Source organism: Rattus rattus, chromosome 2 (genome assembly GCF_011064425.1).
Source record: "Rattus rattus isolate New Zealand chromosome 2, Rrattus_CSIRO_v1, whole genome shotgun sequence".
In the NCBI taxonomy this organism is placed as follows: Eukaryota; Metazoa; Chordata; class Mammalia; order Rodentia; family Muridae; genus Rattus; species Rattus rattus.
Window position 1 is genome coordinate 102,304,907 of NC_046155.1, and position 22,231 is coordinate 102,327,137.

At 43.6% G+C, this 22,231-nt stretch overlaps 1 protein-coding gene across 3 annotated transcripts in view; it reads left to right on the plus strand.

The window, feature by feature from the left end:
* Stim1 (stromal interaction molecule 1) overlaps positions 1–22,231 on the plus strand; it is a 158,367-nt gene that overhangs the window by 131,464 nt on the left and 4,672 nt on the right. For 2 of the 3 annotated variants that reach the window (XM_032893154.1, XM_032893155.1), the window contains exons 4-11: positions 1,310–1,421; positions 3,469–3,584; positions 7,383–7,560; positions 13,144–13,321; positions 15,236–15,403; positions 15,942–16,042; positions 16,329–16,564; positions 20,302–20,368. In XM_032893154.1, coding sequence (XP_032749045.1) covers positions 1,310–1,421; positions 3,469–3,584; positions 7,383–7,560; positions 13,144–13,321; positions 15,236–15,403; positions 15,942–16,042; positions 16,329–16,564; positions 20,302–20,368 — 1,156 coding nt within the window. Of the gene's footprint in view, positions 1–1,309; positions 1,422–3,468; positions 3,585–7,382; positions 7,561–13,143; positions 13,322–15,235; positions 15,404–15,941; positions 16,043–16,328; positions 16,565–18,277; positions 18,371–20,301; positions 20,369–22,231 lie in introns of all 3 variants that reach the window. The other variant, XM_032893157.1, reaches the window with a different exon arrangement.

Below are 22,231 nucleotides of genomic sequence, written 5' to 3' on the forward strand. Positions count from 1 at the left end.
CACAAAATGCCCAGACATTGAACTCAGAGTCAATTGATATTGATATAAACTGCCCACCTAGACAAGACAAATTGTCCTGTAATTATCCATCCCTTATAAGATATTCATAGCTACCTGTGGCTACTTAAAGCCATGAGGAATCTGTATCATCTTTCTCTTCCTCCATCTTCCTTCCTTGCCCTCTGTCTCTGTCTCTGTCCCTCTTCCTCTCCCTCTTCCTCATTCCCCCCCCCAAAAAAACCCCTCTCAGCTTGCCCACCTGTTCTACTGTCCAGTCACAGGCTCTAGCCTTGTCTTTCACCTGCTCTCAGTTGCTTACAGACAGCAATCTACAATCTTGGCTTGAGATGTAGCCAGGGTCTTACTTAGATTACCGAGTTTGATCCGTAACACCAAATAAACTGAGTGTGGTTGCACCTACCTGCAATCCTAGCATTTGAGAGGCGAGAGAAGAGGATCACACTCATCCTCAGCTACATACTGAGTGCCAGAGCAACCTGGGATATGTGAGTCCTTACTAACAATACATGCATTATTTGAGGGGGGGTTGTTTGTTTTATTTTGAGATAAAGGTAACTTCAATCTCACTCTGCTGTCTTTGCTAAGTTGTCTTGGAATTCATGATCTTTCCTTTTCATTATCCCCAGTGCTAGGGATTATAGGTGTGCTTAATATACTTAAGTTTAAAAACTATTTTAAAATAAAATTTATCAAGATATAGAGAAGATACAGCTATCTTATTTTATTTTGTTTATCTATATAATCTCACAGGTCTCATACTCACTCTCTGCCCCAGATTGGTTTGAAATGCCATCCTTCTCAGCTTCTTGTAAGCTGGGGTTATAGCATGAGGCACTATGTTCCACAATATATTTATTTTAAATAGAAAGTTGATGGATTTTGGTAGATGTTATAATTTGTATATAATCACCACATTCAAGATATGGATATCTCTTTCCTCTCAAAATATTGCCTTTTACTCTGTCCTGGTCAGTTCTGACTGAAACCAATCATTGTTAGTTTTATTGTATTAAGAGCTTCATATAGGCAGATTCATACAGGGTCTACTCCTTTCAGACTTATGATGTTATGGACATAGGGATGTTAACACAAACATGGCAAGTGCATGGCCAGTGTGACTACAGCAGCAAGTGTAAGTTAAGGCACACTGCTTAAAAGCATCATAAATCACCTCAACATTGTCATCTTTCAGACTCAAAAGGAATACGGAGGTGGGGGTCATTGGGAGAGGAAGGACAACTAAATCAAAGAAATTTGGGGAGTAATGTCTTTCTTTGTATTTCTACAGTGTATAACTGGACCGTGGATGAGGTGATACAGTGGCTGATTACGTATGTGGAGCTGCCACAGTATGAGGAGACTTTCCGGAAGTTGCAGCTTACTGGCCATGCCATGCCAAGGTTAGAAATTGGGCTGGGTTTTTCTCTTGAGGGTGCAGGAATCAGGCTGGGAGTGGGTCTACCTTCAGGGTGCTCTGGACAATTCAGTAAGGCTTCACCCTCAACAGAGTCTGTAACCAACTGCTCCTTTCATATCTATTGTGTGTTTGCTATAAAGCATGAAGTCCCCTTTGTTTTGTTCTCTTGTGTAATAATTTTTATCACCCCTGGGAATCATATCAATGGCCTCCATTTGTTGACTACTTAGTACATGCCAGGCATGCTTAGTGGGTAGAGTACTTGTCTTTAAGCTTATGACTTGGGTTCAATCCCTGGAACACATGATGGAAGGGGAAAACTGACTCCCACAAATTGATCTGCACACATGCACCATATAACATGACCCCCCTCCCAACACACACATACCCAGTACATGTAAATAAATAAAATCTATTTTCTATAGAGAAAACTGATTAAAACAGAACTGGTTTATTAAGTCTATTATGAGGACTCAGCGATCATTGAGGGTTGTCTTAAGATTTTTATTGCTGCAGTGGAACACCATGACCAAAAAAGCATGTTGGGGAAGAAAGGGATGGTTCAGCTTACACTTCCACATTATTGTTATCACCAAAGGAAGTCAGGACAGGAACTCAAGCAGGGATAGATACAGAAGCAGAGGCCACGGAGGGGTGCTGCTTGCTGGCTTGCTTCCCCTGGATTGCTCAGCCTACTTCCTTAGAGAACCCAAGATGACCAGCCCAGGAATGGCACCACCCACAATGGATTGCCCATTCCAAAGTGATCACTAATTAAGAAAATGCTTTATAGCTGGATCTCATGGAGGCTTTTCCTCAACTGAGGCTCCTTGTTCTCTGATGACTCCAGCTTATGTCAAGTTGCCACAAAGCCAGCCAGTACACATGTGAAATAGCAGAGCACTATTAGATAGTGTTAGTAATACGAGCATCACTGGTGTCACTGAGAATTAGCTCGTAGGATATATGGTGATAACACAAAATCCATTTTGCAGAAGTGACCTAAATAGTTTAAGAATTCCCAGGCCTTCAGAAAGCACCCCATTTTATATGAATTACACAGAAGACCAGGTATGGTTGCAAATATCTAGAGGATAATTGCTAGAAGCAGAAGCACAAAAGAAATCACCGGTGAGATTCTCAGCAAATAAAACACCTATGTTAGAAGCCTGATCTATGTTTGAGCCCCAGAACGTTAAAACAAAAGCTAGGTATGCTGGGGCATATCTGTAGTCCCAGCACTCCACAGTGAAATGGGGGGTAGAGACAAGAGGATTTCCCTGAAGCCCGTGAGCTAATTAGCCTGAAATATGTCCCTGGGAGAAATAAGAGAAACTCCCTTCAATAATGTGGAGGGAAATTGTCCTGAAAGTTGTTCTCAGACCTCCACATGTACCCTGTGGCACATGCATGCCTTCACTCTGCCATACACACACACACATACATGCATGCGTGCGTACATACATACATACATACATACATACATACATACATACATACATACATACATACATAAAGCAACAAGAATAAATAAGCATAAAAATATGTAATTTGGTATGGGACTTGCCACAGATTGTGAGTCCTTAGAGGGTAGAGTACCTAGGAGATTGTAGATATGGAGAGAGGGAGGTGATCAAATTCTTGTAAATACTTGTTAAGAGACAACTTACTGGTGGCGAAGGATGGCTCAGCAGCTAAGAAGAGTGGCTGCTCTTCCAGAGGACCTGGGCTCAATTCCCAGCACCTGTATGGGAGCCCAGCCATCTGTAACTCCAGTTCCACAATATCCAATGCCTTCTTCTGGCCTCTGTGGGTGCTGCCTAGATCTAGTGTAGAGACATACAGAGGCAAAATACTCATACACATAAAATAAATATAATATAATATAATAAAAAACTCACTTGTTTAGACAGTTCCACAGCACAGAGGGGAGCAATCACAAAAACTGATATGATACTGGAAAAGATAAGTGATCATTCCAGAATACTTTTTGATGTCTAAAACCTGACCCCTATTCTCTGTCTTAACAGGCTAGCTGTAACAAACACCACCATGACAGGGACTGTCCTGAAGATGACAGACCGGAGCCACAGGCAGAAGCTGCAGCTGAAGGCTCTGGACACAGTGCTGTTCGGGCCTCCTCTCTGTGAGTCTTGTGTAGAGGTCGGCTGCTGTACTGTGGAACCCAGAACCACTGGGAGTGGCAAGGTTGAATCCTGGGTCTCGTAGGCATTCCTACAAGACTACACCTTCACTATCCACTGGTGTCGAGATAGGAAATAGCCCTATTTTAGTCTAGCCTTATTTAAATATTTAATCTAACCATTCGTTAAATACTTTAAGGAAAGTTCCAGTTTTTGGTATTGCTGTGCTGGATCCTATAGGAAGACCCAGATGAGTCAATCATATTCTGTCCTAGAAGGTAACAGGTGAGAGATGTGGCCCAAGTGATAAAATGATCACCTGGCCCTCATGAGGCCCTGGGTTCTGCACAGCTGAACTAAAACCAGTGTTCTCTACTAGTACTTGCAGAGTACTAGCAGAGTATTGGTATTTGTACTAGACTATCTAGTCTATGTTCCAGACTAGGGACAGAGAAAACACCATTTGGGGAGGTGGCAAATCATCACTGTCTTTTAGAGGGGGCCTAGCATCATTCCATGAATTTACCAAGAGAAGACATTGTAGGTGGAAGAAATAACTTAGAGTAGGGAGGCTAAAACAATTGGGTAGTACACGTAGGCCGAGTGTTTCTTACCTGTAGCTGCCATCACTGGGTTTGTACAGAGAGAAGGGACTGGTTGCTGAAACTGTCCATGGGTGGCTGGGAAGGACTGAATGTGCTTTTAATGTAGCAATGGACACTTACTAAATAGTTCAGTCTCTGGAGTTCTGACTGGTGAAATTCTTAGTCTTGCCCTCCTTTTCCTATTTTAGTGGAGCCAAGAGAGAACGAAAGAGACCACAGTTTCTCACATGCATGGTGGTGTCCATTTCCAATCCTGTACGGGAGGCTGAGTCAGGAGAATTTTGAGTAGTTGCCCACTTGGGCTGCATAGTGAAATCCTGTGTATGTGAGGCTGGGGGTGTGTGGGCAAGAAACTGAAGGCAGAGAGGGCCTGTACCTATAACTCTTCTTTGAGAAGCCCACACCCTGTAAAACTGTTTTACTTTTTTTCTGAGAGCCTCTTTCTTAACAATTTTGCTTATTTCTATATTAAAATATCTTTATCAGACCACAACTCAGCTTTATAAAATTAGGGAAAGGAAGAAGCTACAGACTAAATCAAGTACTCTAGCTGGAAGAATCAATTAGCATAAGGACCAGAGTCCAGGCTCCATGATGATGATCAGAGCCGGAGAAGCGTTAATGGAGGAGGTTAAACTGGAACTCTAACAAGGACGTGGAGAGCATTTTCTAGGCCCATTTTATATAACTTATATGCTTGGTGCAATCTAGAGTAAAGGTGTTCAGAGGTTAGAAAACTATTCCTGAGACAAACAGAAGTATCATAGCTAAGAATGTATAGATTAGAATAGTGACAGCAACAACCATAATAGTCGTTTCAGCTAGGCATGCAGTGCACACCTTTAATCCCAGTACTCAGGAAGCAGAGGCAGGCAGATCTCTGTGAGTTTGGGCCAGTGTGGTCTACTTGCAGGTTCCAGGGCAGCCAGGCTATACATGAGACCCTGTATTTAAGAAAAAGTTTGGACTTTTTGGTTTCTTTTTAGACTTTTAAATTGTTTGTTGACTTATTTTAGTTATTTATCTTGTGTGTATGTGTGTATGCATGTTGACTGGTGTGCACATGCAGATGCCAGAAAAGGGTCTTGGATCCTTACTGGCATTTGTGGGATACCTAGCTATGTGGGTGCTGCGATCCAAATTCTGGTCCTCTTTATTGTATAGTAAGTGCTTTTAACTGCTGAACCATCTTTCCAAGTCCTAATAATAGTTTCTAAATAATGAAAAATAAGATATGAAAAGTTGCAACTCTGCAGTTTTCCTGATGATAATGTAAAGTGGATATGTGTGTGTGTGTGTGTGTGTGTATAGATCTCCAAAAAATTAAAACAGATACTCAAATGAGTATATTTATACATATGTTTATAATAGCATATGTCTAAGAATTGTATTATATACATGCAATGGAATGTTTTCAGGCATAAAATAGTTCTGATATATACTGTAGTATAGATACTTAAAAAATCCATTTTGCTAAATTACAGAAGCTAGTCACAGAAAGTCATATTCTGTTTCCATTTATATGAAACACCAAGAATAGATAAATCCACAGACACATCCTAGAGTCAAAACACATATTGATGGTGGGCAGGAACTGGAAAGAGGAAGGAAGGAGAAGAAAATGTTTATTGGATGGGAAAAGGGTTCTTTTTGAGGCGGGGTCTTACTCTGAAATTGAGGCTTGCCTTGAGCTTGTGATAATCTTCCTGCCTCATTCTCCCGAGTGCTGGAATTGCAGATATGAGTCAAGGACTCCAACCCCGCCCCTCTCCCACACAAGGTCTTATTCTGTAACTCAGTCTTGGTCTTGGATTCTTGACAGCTCTCTCCTGTCTCAGCTTCCTAAAGTGATTATAGACTTTCTCTTTCATTCTCAGCAGTAGGGATCAAACGAGGGCCCTGCACATGCTGGATAGGCACCTTACTAAGATATATCTATACTTCATTTCATAATTTTATTTGGAGACAAAGTCTCACTAAGTTTCCTAGGCTAACCTTGAAACCATTCTTGTCTAGGGTGTCTACCTGAGAAATGGTGATAACAATAATATATTACTAATATTATTAGTTATATATTGGTTATTAAATATTGATAAATATATTATTAATTATGTTATATTATTACTATCCTCATTATTATTATTTGTCACTGGGAACTGAGCCCAAGTTTTTTTCATATGATAGGCAAAGGTTCTTCTGCTGAGCTACACACAGTCCCAGCTTTCTTCCTCCCCCATTTCCACCACCTACAAAGTATGTGATTTCACTATGTATCCTTGGCTGTTCTGGAGATTACTGTGTTTATCAGACTGGCCTCAAAATCACAGAGATCCACCAGTCTCTTCCTCCTGAGTGTTGGGATTAAAGAAGTATGACACTATACCCAGCCCTCTCCCATTTATTCATGGGCAATAAGTTTTACTTTGGAGCAATAGAATTTCTTTGGAACTAGTAGAGTTGGTATTGACATTTTTGGAATGTACTGTATGCCCCTGAATTGTTTACTTAAAAAGTTAATTTGTGTTATATGAATTTTGCCTCAAGATACTGCTTTGAAAAAGTTATTTTGTATGTCTGTTTGTGAGCCTGAACATATGTATTTGCACCACATAATCATAGGTACAAGCAGAGGCCAGAAGAGGGCATTGAATCCCCTGGAACTGTAGTTACAGGTGATTGTGTGCTGTTCAATGTGGCTGCTGGGAACTGAGCCCCAGTCCTCTGCATAAGCAGCCAGTGTTCTTAACTACTAAGCTATCTTTCCAGTTTTCCTCTTTAAACAACAACAATAACAACAACCCCCCCCAAAAAAACCTAAGAAGCAAAGGGAATAAAATATAAATTGTACTTTTTCAAATTTAAAACTTTTGCATATCAAAGGACATATGAAGAGAATAAAGAGTAGCTGGGCATGGTGCATGTATCTCTAATCTTAGCACTTGGGAGTGCACTGAGGTGACACTATTCTCTTTACCATATCTTAGGGAACAGTTAATAAGCCTGTAGAATTGTTCTCAGGCCTATTGTCCAGTGCATACTAGGACTTGGGGTAGAGAGACTTTACTGATAGTATGTGCACGTGTGCTTAGGAGAAACAGTTCCTTCCAAGAGGAATCACTGAGGACGAGATGCAGTGAATTGCAAGCTAAGTGTGCCATGCGTGCCCCGACTCACTGTGCCCTTCCTGCCTGGCAGTGACTCGCCACAATCACCTGAAGGACTTCATGCTGGTGGTATCTATCGTGATTGGTGTGGGTGGCTGCTGGTTTGCCTATATCCAGAACCGTTACTCTAAGGAGCACATGAAGAAAATGATGAAGGATCTGGAAGGATTGCATCGAGCTGAGCAGAGTCTGCATGACCTTCAGGAAAGGTAAGAACTTGCTTCTTTACCACAGCCCAGGGACTGCCAGCTCTTGAAAGTCTCCTGTGGCACCCTCTTGACATGGTTGTAAAGACTATGCCATTCTTCTAGAGCTGTTCTGAGGTCCCAGCTTCCTCCCATCCAGTTCTGTTGCCCTGGATAGATAGTCCTCTTGAGAGGAGCTTTTATTCTATTTAAAGCCAACTAAACAAACAAAAGTCCCACCTTTTTCTCTCTGAGTTTGAAAGGGAGAAATGCATCGCTGCCAATGGTCTTGAGCTTCCCTGGCAGGGGGCTGGTTATGATCATTTTACTCATTGTCCTACATCTTGATTGCTTCCTTTCTCATGCAATGATACAGTTAACCGGCTCCCATGGCTCCCATAGAAACCTAATAAACATGGTGGCACCACATGTCATTAATCCTGGTATTTTGGAGGTGGGGGCAAACGGATCAAGAGCACAAGGTTATCATGGACTACTAACATGTTTGAGACTGGGCTACATAGGACTGTTTCAAAAAGAAAACAAAATGGACTGAGCATATTGTTAATATCAGTTGATGGAGTACATGCCTGGCATATGCCAAACTCCACATAAAACTAGACTTAGGAGTCTGCCTGGCAAGGTACATTAGCAGGAAACAGTGCAGCCAAACTGCCATCCTGAGTTTAATACCAGAACCCACATGTTGGAAGAAGAGGACTAATTCCTGGAAGTTGTTCTTTAATCCCTACATGCATGTGGCTCCCATGTGTGTGTGTGCACAGACATACATACACACACTAAATGTAAGACTTTTTTTTAAAACAAACAAACAAACAAACAAACTGGGCTCGGAGGCAGGAGGATTAGAAATTCAATATCATTATTCACTATATAGCAAGTTTGAAGTCAGCCTGATCTTCTTAAGACCATCTCATAAAGAAGTAAAGAAATAGAGTAACCTCATAAAACATTATTATTCCCTTAGTTCTTTCTCATATACTCTAAATACCTTAAGTATTGACTTCTGCGAGTGAATGTTTATTCCTTTCCAGAACTCTTTCTTTGTCATCAATAACCTGAAGGATGGGGCTAAAGAGGTGGCTTAGAAGTTAAGAGCACTACTGATTGCTTTTTCTAGAGGATTATGATTCCTAGCACCACATGGTGACTCACAACATCTTTAATTACAGTTCTAGGGGATCTGATATCTTCTGTCCTCCATGGGCCCTGCATGCATGTGGTATACAGACAGACAGATAGACATACAGACAGACATGCAGAACACCCATACACAGAAAATACAAATAAATAGCCTGAAGGACATGATTAGAGAACATCATGCTATCACTCTGATAGTCTATGACTCTTTTGAAACTGTCAGAAGATAGAGTTTTGAATAGAGATTTTAGTCAGGAAGCATTCCTGTACTCCAGAATCTAGAATCCAGTCTCTGTTGGCAACTGCAAGGGATTCTCTGTTCCTGGAGGAACAAAAGTCATGTATGTAAAGACAGTGCGGACACTCACACTCCTAATGCAGACTCCTCACCACCTTATAGTATAAGAATGCAAAGGGGTTAGACAGATTCCAGAGCTGAGTGAATATGACACTGTTATCAGGTGCTCCAGAAAGATGGGTAAGGAAGGACAGGCCATTAAGGGTGAATATACAGGTAGGATTTTGAGGCACACACAGATCTATTCAGTAGCTGTAAAAGTCAATTAAGAGGTCAGTGAAAATTTTGAGGTTGGTTTGGTTTGGTTTTATCAAGGGAAGAGGCATACTTCAGGATCATTTATTTAGGAGATGATTGACAGCCTAGCAACATTTGGGAAGTCTGCAGAAATCAACATAAATAGGAGTAAAGCCTGAAATTGATGCTGGGTATATAGGATTGCCTATAACTCCAACCCCTGAGCTACGAATTTTGACACTCTCCAGCAGCAGCCTTACCAGATTCGCCTCCATGAGCTTGGCGTTTAGAGGGCAAGAGGAGTTTGATTTCTAAGCTGATTCATGGTTACTTTGCTGGGCCCTTGCTTTTGTACCTTTTGCCAACTAGGGGCTAACTGCTGCTGTCTGAACAATTCCCATACTTCATTTGTCTGAAAAACATGCACTGTTTTCATTCCAAAGACAAAAGAATCTAAGCAAGAGACATTCCAAGTTTGGGGATAAAACTTAAGCTCTCGCCTTCCCTGCTCTCCAAATCCTCCTGCACTTAATGACAACTGTAGCACCAAGCAACACACACACACACACACACACACACACACACACACACACACACACACCCCTAGGCTTGTGCATACACACACGTGCCCTTCTCTGACAGAGTACAGAGGCCACATGCCACTTTGTCCCTCCTGTCTATAGAAACACACAGCAGGGTACTGTCATCACAAAGTTTAGGTGTGAGTAAATACAACAGTACATATACATTCCAACTAGGATTTCACTGGTTTCAAAACAATTGTCTGAGGCAGACAAGAATTTTGTTTCCTTTTGGCTATGAAGAAGCAGGTGAAATGTGTCCCTAGTCCCACAGTGTGTTTGAGCCACAGCCATGAACTTAAAATCGGGCTGCTTAATTCTCTTCCTTATTAAGTGATTGCTTTGGAGCAGGACAGTGCTTAATTGTACATTTATTTGCTCATTTCTCCACCCAATATTATATCTTGATCTCTGTCTCCACTAGACTATGGAGATACAAGTAGATCCGTTTTGCTGTAATAGAGAAAAGGGTGTGCTAATCCTGGCTTTTTCAGGAGAGACAACAGCTTTTCAGTGAAGGATTGAATCTCTAGTGGTAAAGTTTCTTGCAGTTGGGTTATGGAAGAGTAGACATCATCAAGACTGGAGATGGGGAAATGGCACCTGATTGTTTTCTTTTTAAGCCATGCATGTATCGCCATCTGGTGTCCATTCTAAGGAAAAGCAACTCCTTCTCCACGGGCACAGTAGGTAGAAAATTGTTCTTGTTACAGAACTGCTGGTTCTGCAACACTGTTTCTTCTTACCAGGGCCTCAGCTACAGACAGGTCTGGACTTGCTGTTTTTAAAAGTTTGGAGTCTATATCTGCCATTTAGACATCTTTTTGATTTTGATTTTGAGACAAGGTCTCTTTTGGCCAAGGTTGACTTTGAACTCATCTTCCTGCCTCCACCTTCCAAGTGTTGGGTTTATAGTTGCTCATCACCAGGCCTGATATTTCCATTTTAATTAAATAGACAATATCCACAGGGGGGCTTTTTGTTCTACTGTCTATCTTTTCTCTTTCTTTTTGCTACCTTTGGTGCTGATAGTGATGGTAGTCTCACTGGTTAGCCTGGGTCTTGGATATAGCCCAGGTTAGTCTTGAACTTGCGTTGATCTTTGTGTCTCTACCTCTTCAGTGACTACAAGCACATGCCACCACTGGCATGCCATGCTGCCCTTAGCACTTACTTGTCTCTATCTTTCCTTTTCCTTCCTTTCTTTTAGATGGTGTTTCATTGTAATAGCCCTAGCTGGTCTGGAACTCACAGATCTGCCCACCTCTACCTCCAGAATGCTGGAATTAAAGGTGTGCATCACCATGACCAGCCTTTTTCTTTTAAAAATATTTTATTATGTACATTTATGTGTGTGTGTGTGTGTGTGCGCGTATGTGCGCGTGTGTGCGCGCGCATGCTGGAGGCGGCGGGTATAAACCATGGTGATGGTTTGGAGGTCAGAAGATAACTCACCAGAGTCTGCTCTCTCACTCTGCCATGAGGGGCCTTGGTATCATTCAGTTGGTGTGCTTGGCAGCAAACACCTTTACCACTGAGCCACCTCACCAACCTCTTCCTTCTTCCTTCTCTTTTTCCATTCACATCCCCCTTCCACCCTCATCTCTCACTCTCCATCCTCTCCTTCCTTACCTCCCCTCCTTTGGACCAAACCCAGGACCTCACTCAGGTAACCCAGCACTCGAAATCTCTTCTCTCTTTCATTATCCCCCTGTCCTGTTCCCTGACAACTTGGTGGTTCCTACTAACTCAAGAAGACCAGGCAATAGCTCAGTTCTTTCCCATCTCAGGTTGATTAGTAAACTCTTTTCCCTGAGTCCTGTCTTAGTTAGCATTGCTGTTGCTGTGATATAAAACACTGTGACTAACAGCAACTTTGGGAGGAAGGGGGTTTATTTGGCTTATATTTCCACATCACTGTTCATCACCAAAAGCAGTGAGGACAGAAACTCATAAATAACAGGAACCTAGAGGCGGGAGCTGGTGCAGAGGCCATGAATAGGTACTGCTTACCCGCTTGCTCTTCATGGTTTGCTCATTCTGCTTGCTTTCTTCCCTTTTCCCCTCCCCCCCCTTGAGATGGGGTTCTTCCATTTAGCCCTATTTGTCCTGAACTCACTTGCAGACCAGGTTGGCCTCAAACTCACAGATCTGCCTGCCTCTGTCTCCTGAGTGCTGGAATTAAAGGTGTGTGCTACCACCACCCAGTAGGAGGGCAGTTTTTTATTTATTTCTTGTATTTAGGGCTCAGCAAAGGACTTGATCTTTAGTAGGAACCTGATTAACTTGTTTAATAAATGAACAGATGGGTAGCTCCTTAGACATACATTTCAGTGTGTGTGTGTGTGTGGGGGGGGTGTTCTTGTGCTTGTAACAGGCATTTGAGAGTCTAAGAGGTCCAGCCAGCAATTCTTTTCTCACCTTCCATAAGCTCACCACTACTATCACCTCACCTGAACCTGATTCATTTTTATCTGTCTTTAAGGGCTTTCTACATTTACTGAACCTTCCATATATCTCCAATTTGAGAATAATTATGGACTTTGAAATCAAAAGATTTGAATTCTAGCCTTTTATTTCCCATCTTTGTTGTATTTTATAAAGAGATAAGGAATGTGTTTGGTGGATGTGTAGTCAGGTGTTGGGGGAGGGGTGGAGTTGAGGGAGTAGAAGCAGAGAAAGGCAGAGAGAGAGAGAGAGAGAGAGAGAGAGAGAGAGAGAGAGAGAGAGAGAGAGAGAGGCCAGCCATGACCGTGAAGAGAGGGGTGGGGAAGGGCAATGGGAAGAGAGCGGGAGTAGCAACAAGGGAGATCAAGAGTCAAAGAGCAAGAGAAGTCAAAGAGCAAGAGAGAGAGGAGGGGGTGAGAAGCCCCTTTTATAGTGAGTCAGGCACACTTGGCTATTGCCAGGTAACTGTGGGGAGGAGCCTAGACTAAATGCCAACAATCTTCATATTCACATCCGTCCCAGACTGATGTTATTATCTGCTAGGAGAAAAAATGTGAACTGCTTTGTAAACTGGTAGCTGTTATAATTTCAATGTATGAGATACTTTAGGAGAGAGATTCTGATGTTTGTAAACCTGGCTTCATGGTCTTATTTATTAGCAGTAGAATAATAATAATGGCCAATGTAAGATTTAAAGCTGGTGACTGTGGTTTCTGTTGGCCCTGACTAGCTCAGAGCTACTCAGCCAGCAGAGTAGAGAGGCTGTGTGCTGAGAGCTGGTGGCTCCTGTTTTCTTCCTCTTGCCGTAACTTAAGGCCTGTTGGCTGGCACCTCTTTGCCTCATCGCCTCCAGCTCACTACATTGTTCTCCAACCCCATCAGGCTGCACAAGGCCCAGGAGGAGCACCGAACAGTGGAAGTAGAGAAGGTCCACCTGGAGAAGAAGCTTCGTGACGAGATCAATCTTGCCAAGCAGGAAGCTCAGCGGCTGAAGGAGCTGAGGGAGGGCACTGAGAATGAGAGGAGCCGCCAAAAATATGCCGAGGAAGAGCTGGAGCAGGTAGGAGAGTCTACGGGATGCTTCGGGGGGGCGTAAAGGGCAGAGGACCAGCGTCTGGTGGCAAAGCTTCAGCTGTGAACATTTTGAAATATGGTTCAAATCTTTCTTCTGGACTTACCAGTAATATTAATGGTAAAGCTATAAAAAATGGTTTCCATGATTTTCAAAGAATGGCAGATAGCGGGGGATAAGAGTGGTTTTCCTCCCCTCCCGTTTTCATTGAGGTATTTATATCAAGTGAACAAATCCTAAGTATTGAGCTGGTTTTTACATATGGATAGCCTGTGTAAGCACCACTCAGAAAGCTCACTTTTGCTCTTGTCAAATTTTCCTCCAAGAGTAACTATTGTCATAGCCTGTAAACCACATTAGTTTTGCATGTTTTCAAATTTTATAAAAATGGCAGTGGGGATGGAAAGAAGGCTTAGCAGTTAAGAGATATTATGTATGCTTGGGCTACAGGTGACCTAGGGAGGAATTCTATTAGAAGCTCTACCTCTGGTTGACTAAGGGGCCAGTGTAGACAGAGGCAGAAATCACTAAGCAAGGACTCTAGGTTGCGGCTCAGTGGTTCACAGAGTCCCCTTGATAGAGTGAGAAGCCTTCAGAGCCTGGTCTGTTATTTGCCATGCCATTCTGTACATTGCCGTGTGTGTCTTTGGACTCAAGTGTGGAAAGAGAGATCAAGTTTCTCTGGAAAGCTTCCAGTGTTGCAGGAAGCTTGGTTCAGTTCAAGGAAAGTGGGGGTTGGGTATATGTGGGTGGGGGGAACCAGCCAGAGAGTGGAGGTGCAGACTCGACAGGTGTGCCTGTAGCTGGGTATAGACTCTGAATGGCTGGTGGGCATGAGCCTGGACAGCCAGCTTGGTGACTGTCAGCAGTGGGCCCTGCGGTAGCAGAAGAATGATGCTGATCTGGGCGAGGTGGTACAGATGGGCAAATGGGGACTCACAGCTCCTGCTCCAGCATGTGCCCATGTGATGAACCATGTCTGAGCTTGTTTTCCTTCTAGTTGAGTCTGGCAGCCAGGACCTTGTAGACTTCTGGCCGGGGTAGAGTTTCATTTTAAAATGTTTTCCTAGCTCCTAGTGCTACTTGCAGCTATGCTCTTGCTCAGGAGAGCTTGGGATTTGGGGCTTCTGGGGACTGCCACGGTTCTCTCATTTTGACTACAGTTGAGTTCAGTTGTTTGAGGCTATGTTCTGAAGAGCTAGGCTTAAATCTGCCTTTACCCTAGGCCCACTGAGCTGGCCCTTTCCACCCTCAGGCTCTCACACTCTGCATCTCCCCAACCCACGTTTTTAAGGAAGAAGAGATCCATAAGTCAAATGATCGTATATATAAAACAACATTAAAGAAGTGAAAATTAAAATCACAATGACATACCATTACAGCTACCAGAATGCCTAAAGTTAAAATATAAAGGTCAGGGATAGGTACAACCCTTGTAGGAAACAATTTAACTTTTTCCTACCCTCTTTCTCTATCCAGTGCTGTAGATCAAACTTGGCTTTTATACATTAGCAAATACTCTACGACTGCACCATATTCAGAACCTTGTTTGATGGTTTCTACTGAAGCGAATACGTAAATGCTTTATTACTATATACCCAACAGAAATGAGCCAAGACTGTGTGTTTGGCCAGTATAAGCTAATGTGCTAGCAAAGAGTGTTCTGGAGAGAAAGAGTCTCCATTTGCACTTTGCTTGGCACTGACAGTGTGATCTTAAGTAGGCTGTTCTCTCCTCTGTGCTTACTCCCTGTGTGTGAGATTCAGGGAGAAGCCTTTGTCATTTCTCCTTATTGCAGGAACTGTGAAGCAGGAGTGGACTCTAGAGTGTGGAGCATTGTGCAGAGGTGTTGGGGAGGAGGTTAACGCTGACAGACAGACTCACGCTCTCATGTCCTCTCAGGTTCGGGAGGCTTTGAGGAAAGCAGAGAAGGAGCTGGAGTCACACAGCTCCTGGTATGCTCCTGAGGCCCTGCAGAAGTGGCTGCAGCTGACACATGAGGTGGAGGTGCAGTACTACAACATCAAGAAGCAAAACGCAGAGAGGCAGCTGCTGGTGGCCAAGGAGGGGGTGAGGCCTGCTCTCCTGTGGGCTCCCTTTGCTCTCTCCTCCCGCCCTCTTCTGTCTGTGTGCCCCTCCCACCATTCTTCTCTACTTTACCCTGTCCTCCCTGTGAGGGAAGAGAGAAGTGGGCAGTGGACTCTGTTTCTTTTTCTAACATACACTGCTTAACGATTACTGAAGTGTTTGGAGGAGAGACTGAGGGTCTAGGCTGCTCTGTTCTGTCTTCCGGGTGTGATAAAGCAAGTAGGAGGGGGTAGAAAAGCTGAAACAGCTCTCCTGCTGGAAAAGGCTTCCAAGAGAACAGAGGTACTTTGCGGGTTTGACTAAGACTGGAACCTTTTTCTTGCACATCTTCACAGGTTCCTGAGGTCTGCCCACTTCCTCCCCTTACCTTACTTCTCACTTTACGCCTTCCCTCTTTCTCTTCCTTCTCCTTGTGAAACTTAAGTTGTGTTAGGAGGATGGGGACCCAGCCATGGGAAGGCCTCATTTCTTCCAACCATGAACCTGTACTCTCTTTATGTTGGGGGCTTCATCTTGGCAGGCTGAGAAAATAAAAAAGAAGAGAAACACGCTTTTTGGTACCTTCCATGTGGCCCACAGCTCGTCCCTGGATGACGTGGATCATAAAATCTTAACTGCTAAGTAAGTAGCACCAGTTATCAGCTCCAGCAATGCTAATACCATCCTTAGAGATTGAGGTTATGTGAGGACTCCTAACCCCAACCCCATTTCCTCACAATAGAGTGACAGCCTTCCCATGGTCTCCTTCCCAAGCCCTGGTCAAGCTTCCACTTTGTTCTTAAGTGTATAACTTGTGGTTTTATTCATACATGCTCCTCCTACTCCAGTTTGTTCCTCTCAGAAGTGATCTTGTTCTTACTGGGGCTGCCACATGGTCCACACCTGCAGTTCTTTCTTCTGTCTTCAGGCAGGCACTGAGTGAGGTGACAGCAGCCCTGAGGGAGCGCCTGCACCGGTGGCAGCAGATCGAGATCCTCTGTGGTTTCCAGATTGTCAATAACCCTGGCATCCACTCCTTGGTGGCCGCGCTCAACATTGATCCCAGCTGGATGGGCAGTACCCGCCCTAACCCTGCCCACTTCATCATGACTGACGATGTGGATGACATGGATGAGGAGATCGTGTCGCCCTTGTCCATGCAGTGTAGGTGACTTCTTTGTAGGGGTGAGCGAAGTAGCCTTTGGTGGGCAAGATGAGGCATCTACTGCCTCTGCTGTACTTAAACAGCAGTTGGGGAAGATCACTAGGAAAGACGTAGCACCTTCATTGGTTAATAAAACAATTCACATTAAGATATTTCTTTTTTTCACTTTTCTTTTTTTATTGGATATTTTCTTTACTTATATTTCAAATATTATCCCCTTTCCCGGTTTCCTCTCTGGAATCTCCCTATCCCTTTCCCCATCCTCTGCCTCTATGAGAGTGTTCCCCCACCCACCCACTCCCTCCCATCTCCCTGTCCTGGCATTCCCCTACACAGAAGCATTGAGCCTTCACAGGGCCAAGGACCAAGAAATTTCTTTATAGCTGTCCTTTTGGTGGTTTCTCCTTGCTATATATATGCCTTCTCTGTCCTGTATCTGTGTGTCTCTTTCTTTACTCTGTTTTTCTGTTTAGCTCTTCTTTCTTCCCTGTACTACCTACTTTTATTTTAAAAAAATCTTTAGAGACTTTTTATTTATAGTATAAAATAATATTAATTTGGACTATTGGTGCTTATTTATTTTCACTTTATGTTTCTTATTCTTAATTACTAAAGCAGGTGAATAGAATGATGTCTCTTTTCCTTGCCTTTCTGCGTGAGAACTTCATATAGTAGCAGTCCTTTAAAGTGTTCCATCCCTAAAGTCTCTGAGCTGGGAGGCATTCTCGCTCAGGAGAGAACCCCTGTACAAGTATGTCTAGATGTCCACTGAACCTGGACTCTCCTACTCCCATCACTCCTCTGGTTCTTTCTTATTTTCCCTAAGGTGATGAGACCCTAATAGAACAGAGCCAAGGGGACAGCATTCTGTGGGAATGCTTTAGTGATTCCCTTCTGTTCCATGGCTGAATTGTTATTTGGATAGGAGATTATTTTAGCTAAGTAAATTAGGATATCTATGGTAAAGGTGTTATGTTGGTCCTATACCTTACCAGTGCAGAGGGGATTACAGAGCTGGTTTAGGGTCTCAATTTTAGGAGCCCAGTATATTTTCCTGCCTGCCCTGAAGGTCAGATTCTTTAATCAGGCTGAATAGTCAGACAAAAGTTTATTTGTAAATGTCCTTTTTAATGGCCTGAGCCTGGAATTTGCAGTATAGTCCAGGCTAACTTGAACTTGTGACAATTCTCCTACTTCTCACCCAACCACGTTTTAGGATTATAGACACATAGGACCATCTAAATTTTTTCAGTAGTACTTTGCCCCTGACCAAGCCTCTTTATCTTTTTGATCTGATATCTTTTTGGTTTGGTTTTTTGAGACAGGGATCTCACTATGTCACTCTGGCTGGCCTGACTTTCTCTTTAGCCCTGGCTGGCTAGAACTTTATGTATACCCTGCTGGCCTCAAACTCCGAGATCTAGCTGTCCCTGCCTCCCACATGCTGGAATTAAAGGTGTGTGCCACCATGCCTGGCTTGATCTGACATCTTGCTAGGTCTTTAGTCAAAGGCCTGACAAGGTTCGGATCACTAATAGACGAATCTGGATCCTAACTTATTGATCTAAAGGCTCCTGTGCTCTCTAGGTTAGGAAGAAGCTTTATTAGCTACTCATTCCTGTCCCAGACCCCGCTCTATCCCATTGATAAACAGGCCAAAACCCTTCATAAATCAGATTCTCTTCTCCTTTTGGCCTGGCTGTTGACCCTAGATGCTGCCTGGCTGATGGGGCGTAGGTTCAGTGACCGCTCTCTCTGCTCTGCATCCGCCGGCTCGGATGATCAGTCCCTCTGGAAATACCCGGGTTTGAGGAGCCCCTTTGGGGCTTTTGTTTTTCCGACTTTTGGAACTAAACCAACACTCCTATCCAATGGGCCCCTTCTGTTGCCTGCCTCACACCCCTGCCTGCTCCCTCTTCCCCCTCAGCACTGTCCTTACTAACCGAAGGGAGGGGTTCGGGGGTGAGAAGAATCAGCCTGTTCAGCTGAGAGCTGGAGAGAAAACATCCACGGAGACTGATAGCCTAGGCCTTTCCTTTCCGCCCGGCCACACGAATGTCCTGTGGTAGCAGACCTTCCTCCTGCTGCGCTGGGAGGGAAAGCAAGGGAAAGAACTTTCCTCTTTTTTTCTTTTTCATGTTTCTTCCCTTTTCTCCCCATTTCTCCTTTTTTTTTTCTTCTTTCCTTCCTATCATGGGCTTCTTTCTCTTCAAGCCTTTCATGCTTTGAAAGCTACCAGCTGTTCAAGCCCTGCTGCCTGCCTCCCTCACCGTGGGGTTGTGTTCTCTCCATGGCTCGGCCTGAGACAGCTCTGCCACCCTAGTAACCTCTGACTTTCTCTAGCTTTTTAAGGAATAAGCGTCTTTTTTTTTTTTTTGGTTGGACCTGGGATTGAGCCTAGAAACATTCTCTGGCACATCCCTAGGTTACCTGGTGCCCAAGTCAGGGTGATAATTACCCTACAAGAGCCTGGTGTGCAGGATCCAGCTCACTTTGTTTATGTACACATCAGAGGAAACCTGGAAAGGGGGAAAGCATGACTAGTAGTCTCGCAGCAGCTGAATGGTATTTCTTTCTTTCTTTTTTTTTTCTTGGTTATCTTAAAAAATTTTATATTTATTTGAAATTATGTGCATATGCATGTATGCTAACTTTGGGTTTGTGCACATGAATGCAGGACTCACGGGGACCAGAAGAGGGTATTGGGTCCCGTGCTTAAAGTGGGTGCTAGGAACTGAGTTTGCACTCTCTGCAAGAGCAGAGCACACCGCTAGTACATGGGACCATCTCCAGCCTCTTCCTGTGAACCTTTAAAAATGTGGTTAAAATATTTATTAAGTACAATGACCTCTATGGGTATTTTGGAGGCACTACTTAAGAAGTCTCAGAACAACCCCTCAGGATTTTACAAATATAGATTAAAATGAGAATGCCACAGCTAGAAATAGAAAGGCTTGGGTTCAAATTCTAGTGTTTTGTGTTCCAAAGTTCAAGGTTAGTTCATAAAAATTTTCTTCTTTCTTCATCTCTTGGAACTTTTTATTTTTCTAAACATAGTCTTACTGCATAGCTTAGCCTAGCCTGTAGCACACCCTAGTGAGTTTCTAACTCCGAAGTCTCCTTCCTCAGTCTGTCAGGTGCTGAGATTGCAGTTATGTCCTATCACACCCAGCTCAGAACATTTTAATAAGTATCTTCTGTGTTATTAAAATCTTTTTATAAGTATTACTTTTAATATCTCTGCCATCTGCCAGAAAATAGATATATTCTCATTTTTTTCATCCTGCCTTTATGCATGCTTCCATGCAATAATTAATAATGATCCAATGAACATGTTTGTGTACAAGTCCTTGTCTGTGTTGTGAATTATTTTCTGAGGTTGGCTAAGAAGTAAAGGCTGGTTCTTGGTGCTCTCCCGGACCTTGCTCCTAGTCCCTATCCTCAACTGTCCTGCCTGTGTCTTCCCACTAACTGCCTTGCGACTTCCCTTTATAGTGACATTGGCCTTATGTCTCCTTTTACTGAAGTTGCCACTAAAATTGCCCTGGGCACCATATCTACAATTCCCATTCTTTCAGGTCCCATAGGGGGAGGTCTCTGGGAGGCGGTGTCCTTTTCTCTGGATTGGGTATCACAGGTCCAGAGAGGTGTCTTGCAGGCATTTCTTTATGGGTACCTGCTTGCCTGCACCCGCCTCGGGTGCCCAGTCCTTACATTCTCTTTGCTCTCCTTGCAGCCCCCAGCCTGCAGAGCAGTGTCCGGCAGCGCCTGACGGAGCCACAGCATGGCCTGGGATCTCAGAGGTTGGTAGAGGGCGAGGCTGGCCACTTCTTGACAAGCCGGGTATCTCTACGGCGAATGCGTAGCCTTTCATCTGGACAGTCTTTCACTTCTGAAGGCCACGGGACCAGCCCTCCATCTGCCTCTGCTTCTTCTTCCTGCTCCTCTTCCACCACCTCCATCGCCACCACCTCCACTACTACCACCACCACCACCACCACCATCAACACCGTCCATGTTCACCCTGTTTATTATCACCACAGCACTTCCTATTTCCTCCAGATGGATCCCTACCCTGACCCAACCCCTTCTGACAACATCGCTGTGATGTCTGGGCATTCAGAGAGCTTGGGGTATCAGCTATCTCTCTTCTCTTTTCTTCCTTCCCTTCCTACTGCTTTTACCCTGGCCTCTGCCTGCTGCCTGCTGCTGCTTGTTGACCTCTGGGAGGTGTGGTGGGGAATCTTTCCCTGTCCTTTTCCTTCCTCAATTCAGAAGATTCCTTATCAAGGTCAGCTTAATTTCCTACACCTGTCTTCCCTTTGCTGTTTGGGGTTTTCTCTAAAAATGAGTAACAGTCCTCTTCCCTCATGATCCTATATCACTTGTTTAAATTGTGCACTTTAAAATCAGCCATCTCATTTCCTTTACTCCTTGAACAATTATACTCTGAGCAGGGCACTTCTGAATATGGGGATTCATAGATGATAAGATGCAGTCCCAGTCACCATGATCTATAGTTTTGTTTGCGAAAGGCACACAAATAAACTCCAACAACTTCATAAGTGCTCTGGGGTACTGAGGAAGGAGGAATGACTAACAGTGTGTATCCAGGTGGAATGCTTTACCAAAGAGATGACATTTGTGGTGAGGCTCTGCATAGAGAAAGAAAAGGGTGTTCTAGCTTGAGGAAATATTTCATGCAGAGGAGTAGATGCATAAGAACACATTCTATATTTGTAGTGAAAACACTGCATATGTGTTGGGCAGAAGGAGTGGCAGACGAGGGCAGAAGGATGCAAAGGTCAGAAAGGCTTTGACCTCTATTGTTTTAGAAATGGACCAACATAAAAGGGTTTCTGAATGAAAGCAAATTGGCTCTATTTCCATTTTAGAGGACTTGGGGGGTGGGTAATTACAAGTGTTTGCTGCTAAGCTTGATGACCTGAGTTTGAACCCAAGAACTCACATGGCAGAAGGAAAAAGCCAACTCCTGGATGTTGCCCTTTGACCTCTGCATCTGTGCCATGTGCATGTGTGAACATACAAAATAAGTGTAATAAAATAAGAATTAAAATCTTTCCATTTTAGAAATATCATTTTAGTGGCCTGTTTGCAGGAAGGAAAGGAAGACTAAGGAATTTGAGACATTGTAATATACCACTTGGGGAGGTACTGAGGCTTTGGCTTGGGAAGGTGATTCACTTATAGCTGGCCACAAGGTACAGAAAGAAGAATCTAGTTTGTCACCTAGATGTCTAGCTTGACTGAGTAAATGAGTACAGCCTTCATGGAATTACAGTACAAGAGAAGGGATACAGACTTGGAAATTTGGGACAAGAAAAGCAGGAATTTAAATAAATACTTACTTGTTAAAGTGGGCAGTGAAGGCTCTGACTGGGTCATTTTCCTCAGGCTGCAGAGATACTTAGGACAGAGCATAGACTCTTGACTTGTCATTCAAGATGTTTTGTTCTTCAGCGAGGTCTCAGCAAGTGACCTAGAAAAGAGCTGGAAGTTTCTCCTCAGTCTGATCTGGTAGCTCATTGACTTTCCCTGCTAATATTATCAAAATGTTAGGTGAAGATCAAAGGTCAATCTTGTATGGGATAAGCTTACGACCAAGAGGGGACTTACCTTTGAAAGGAGCTCTCATCCGTAAAATT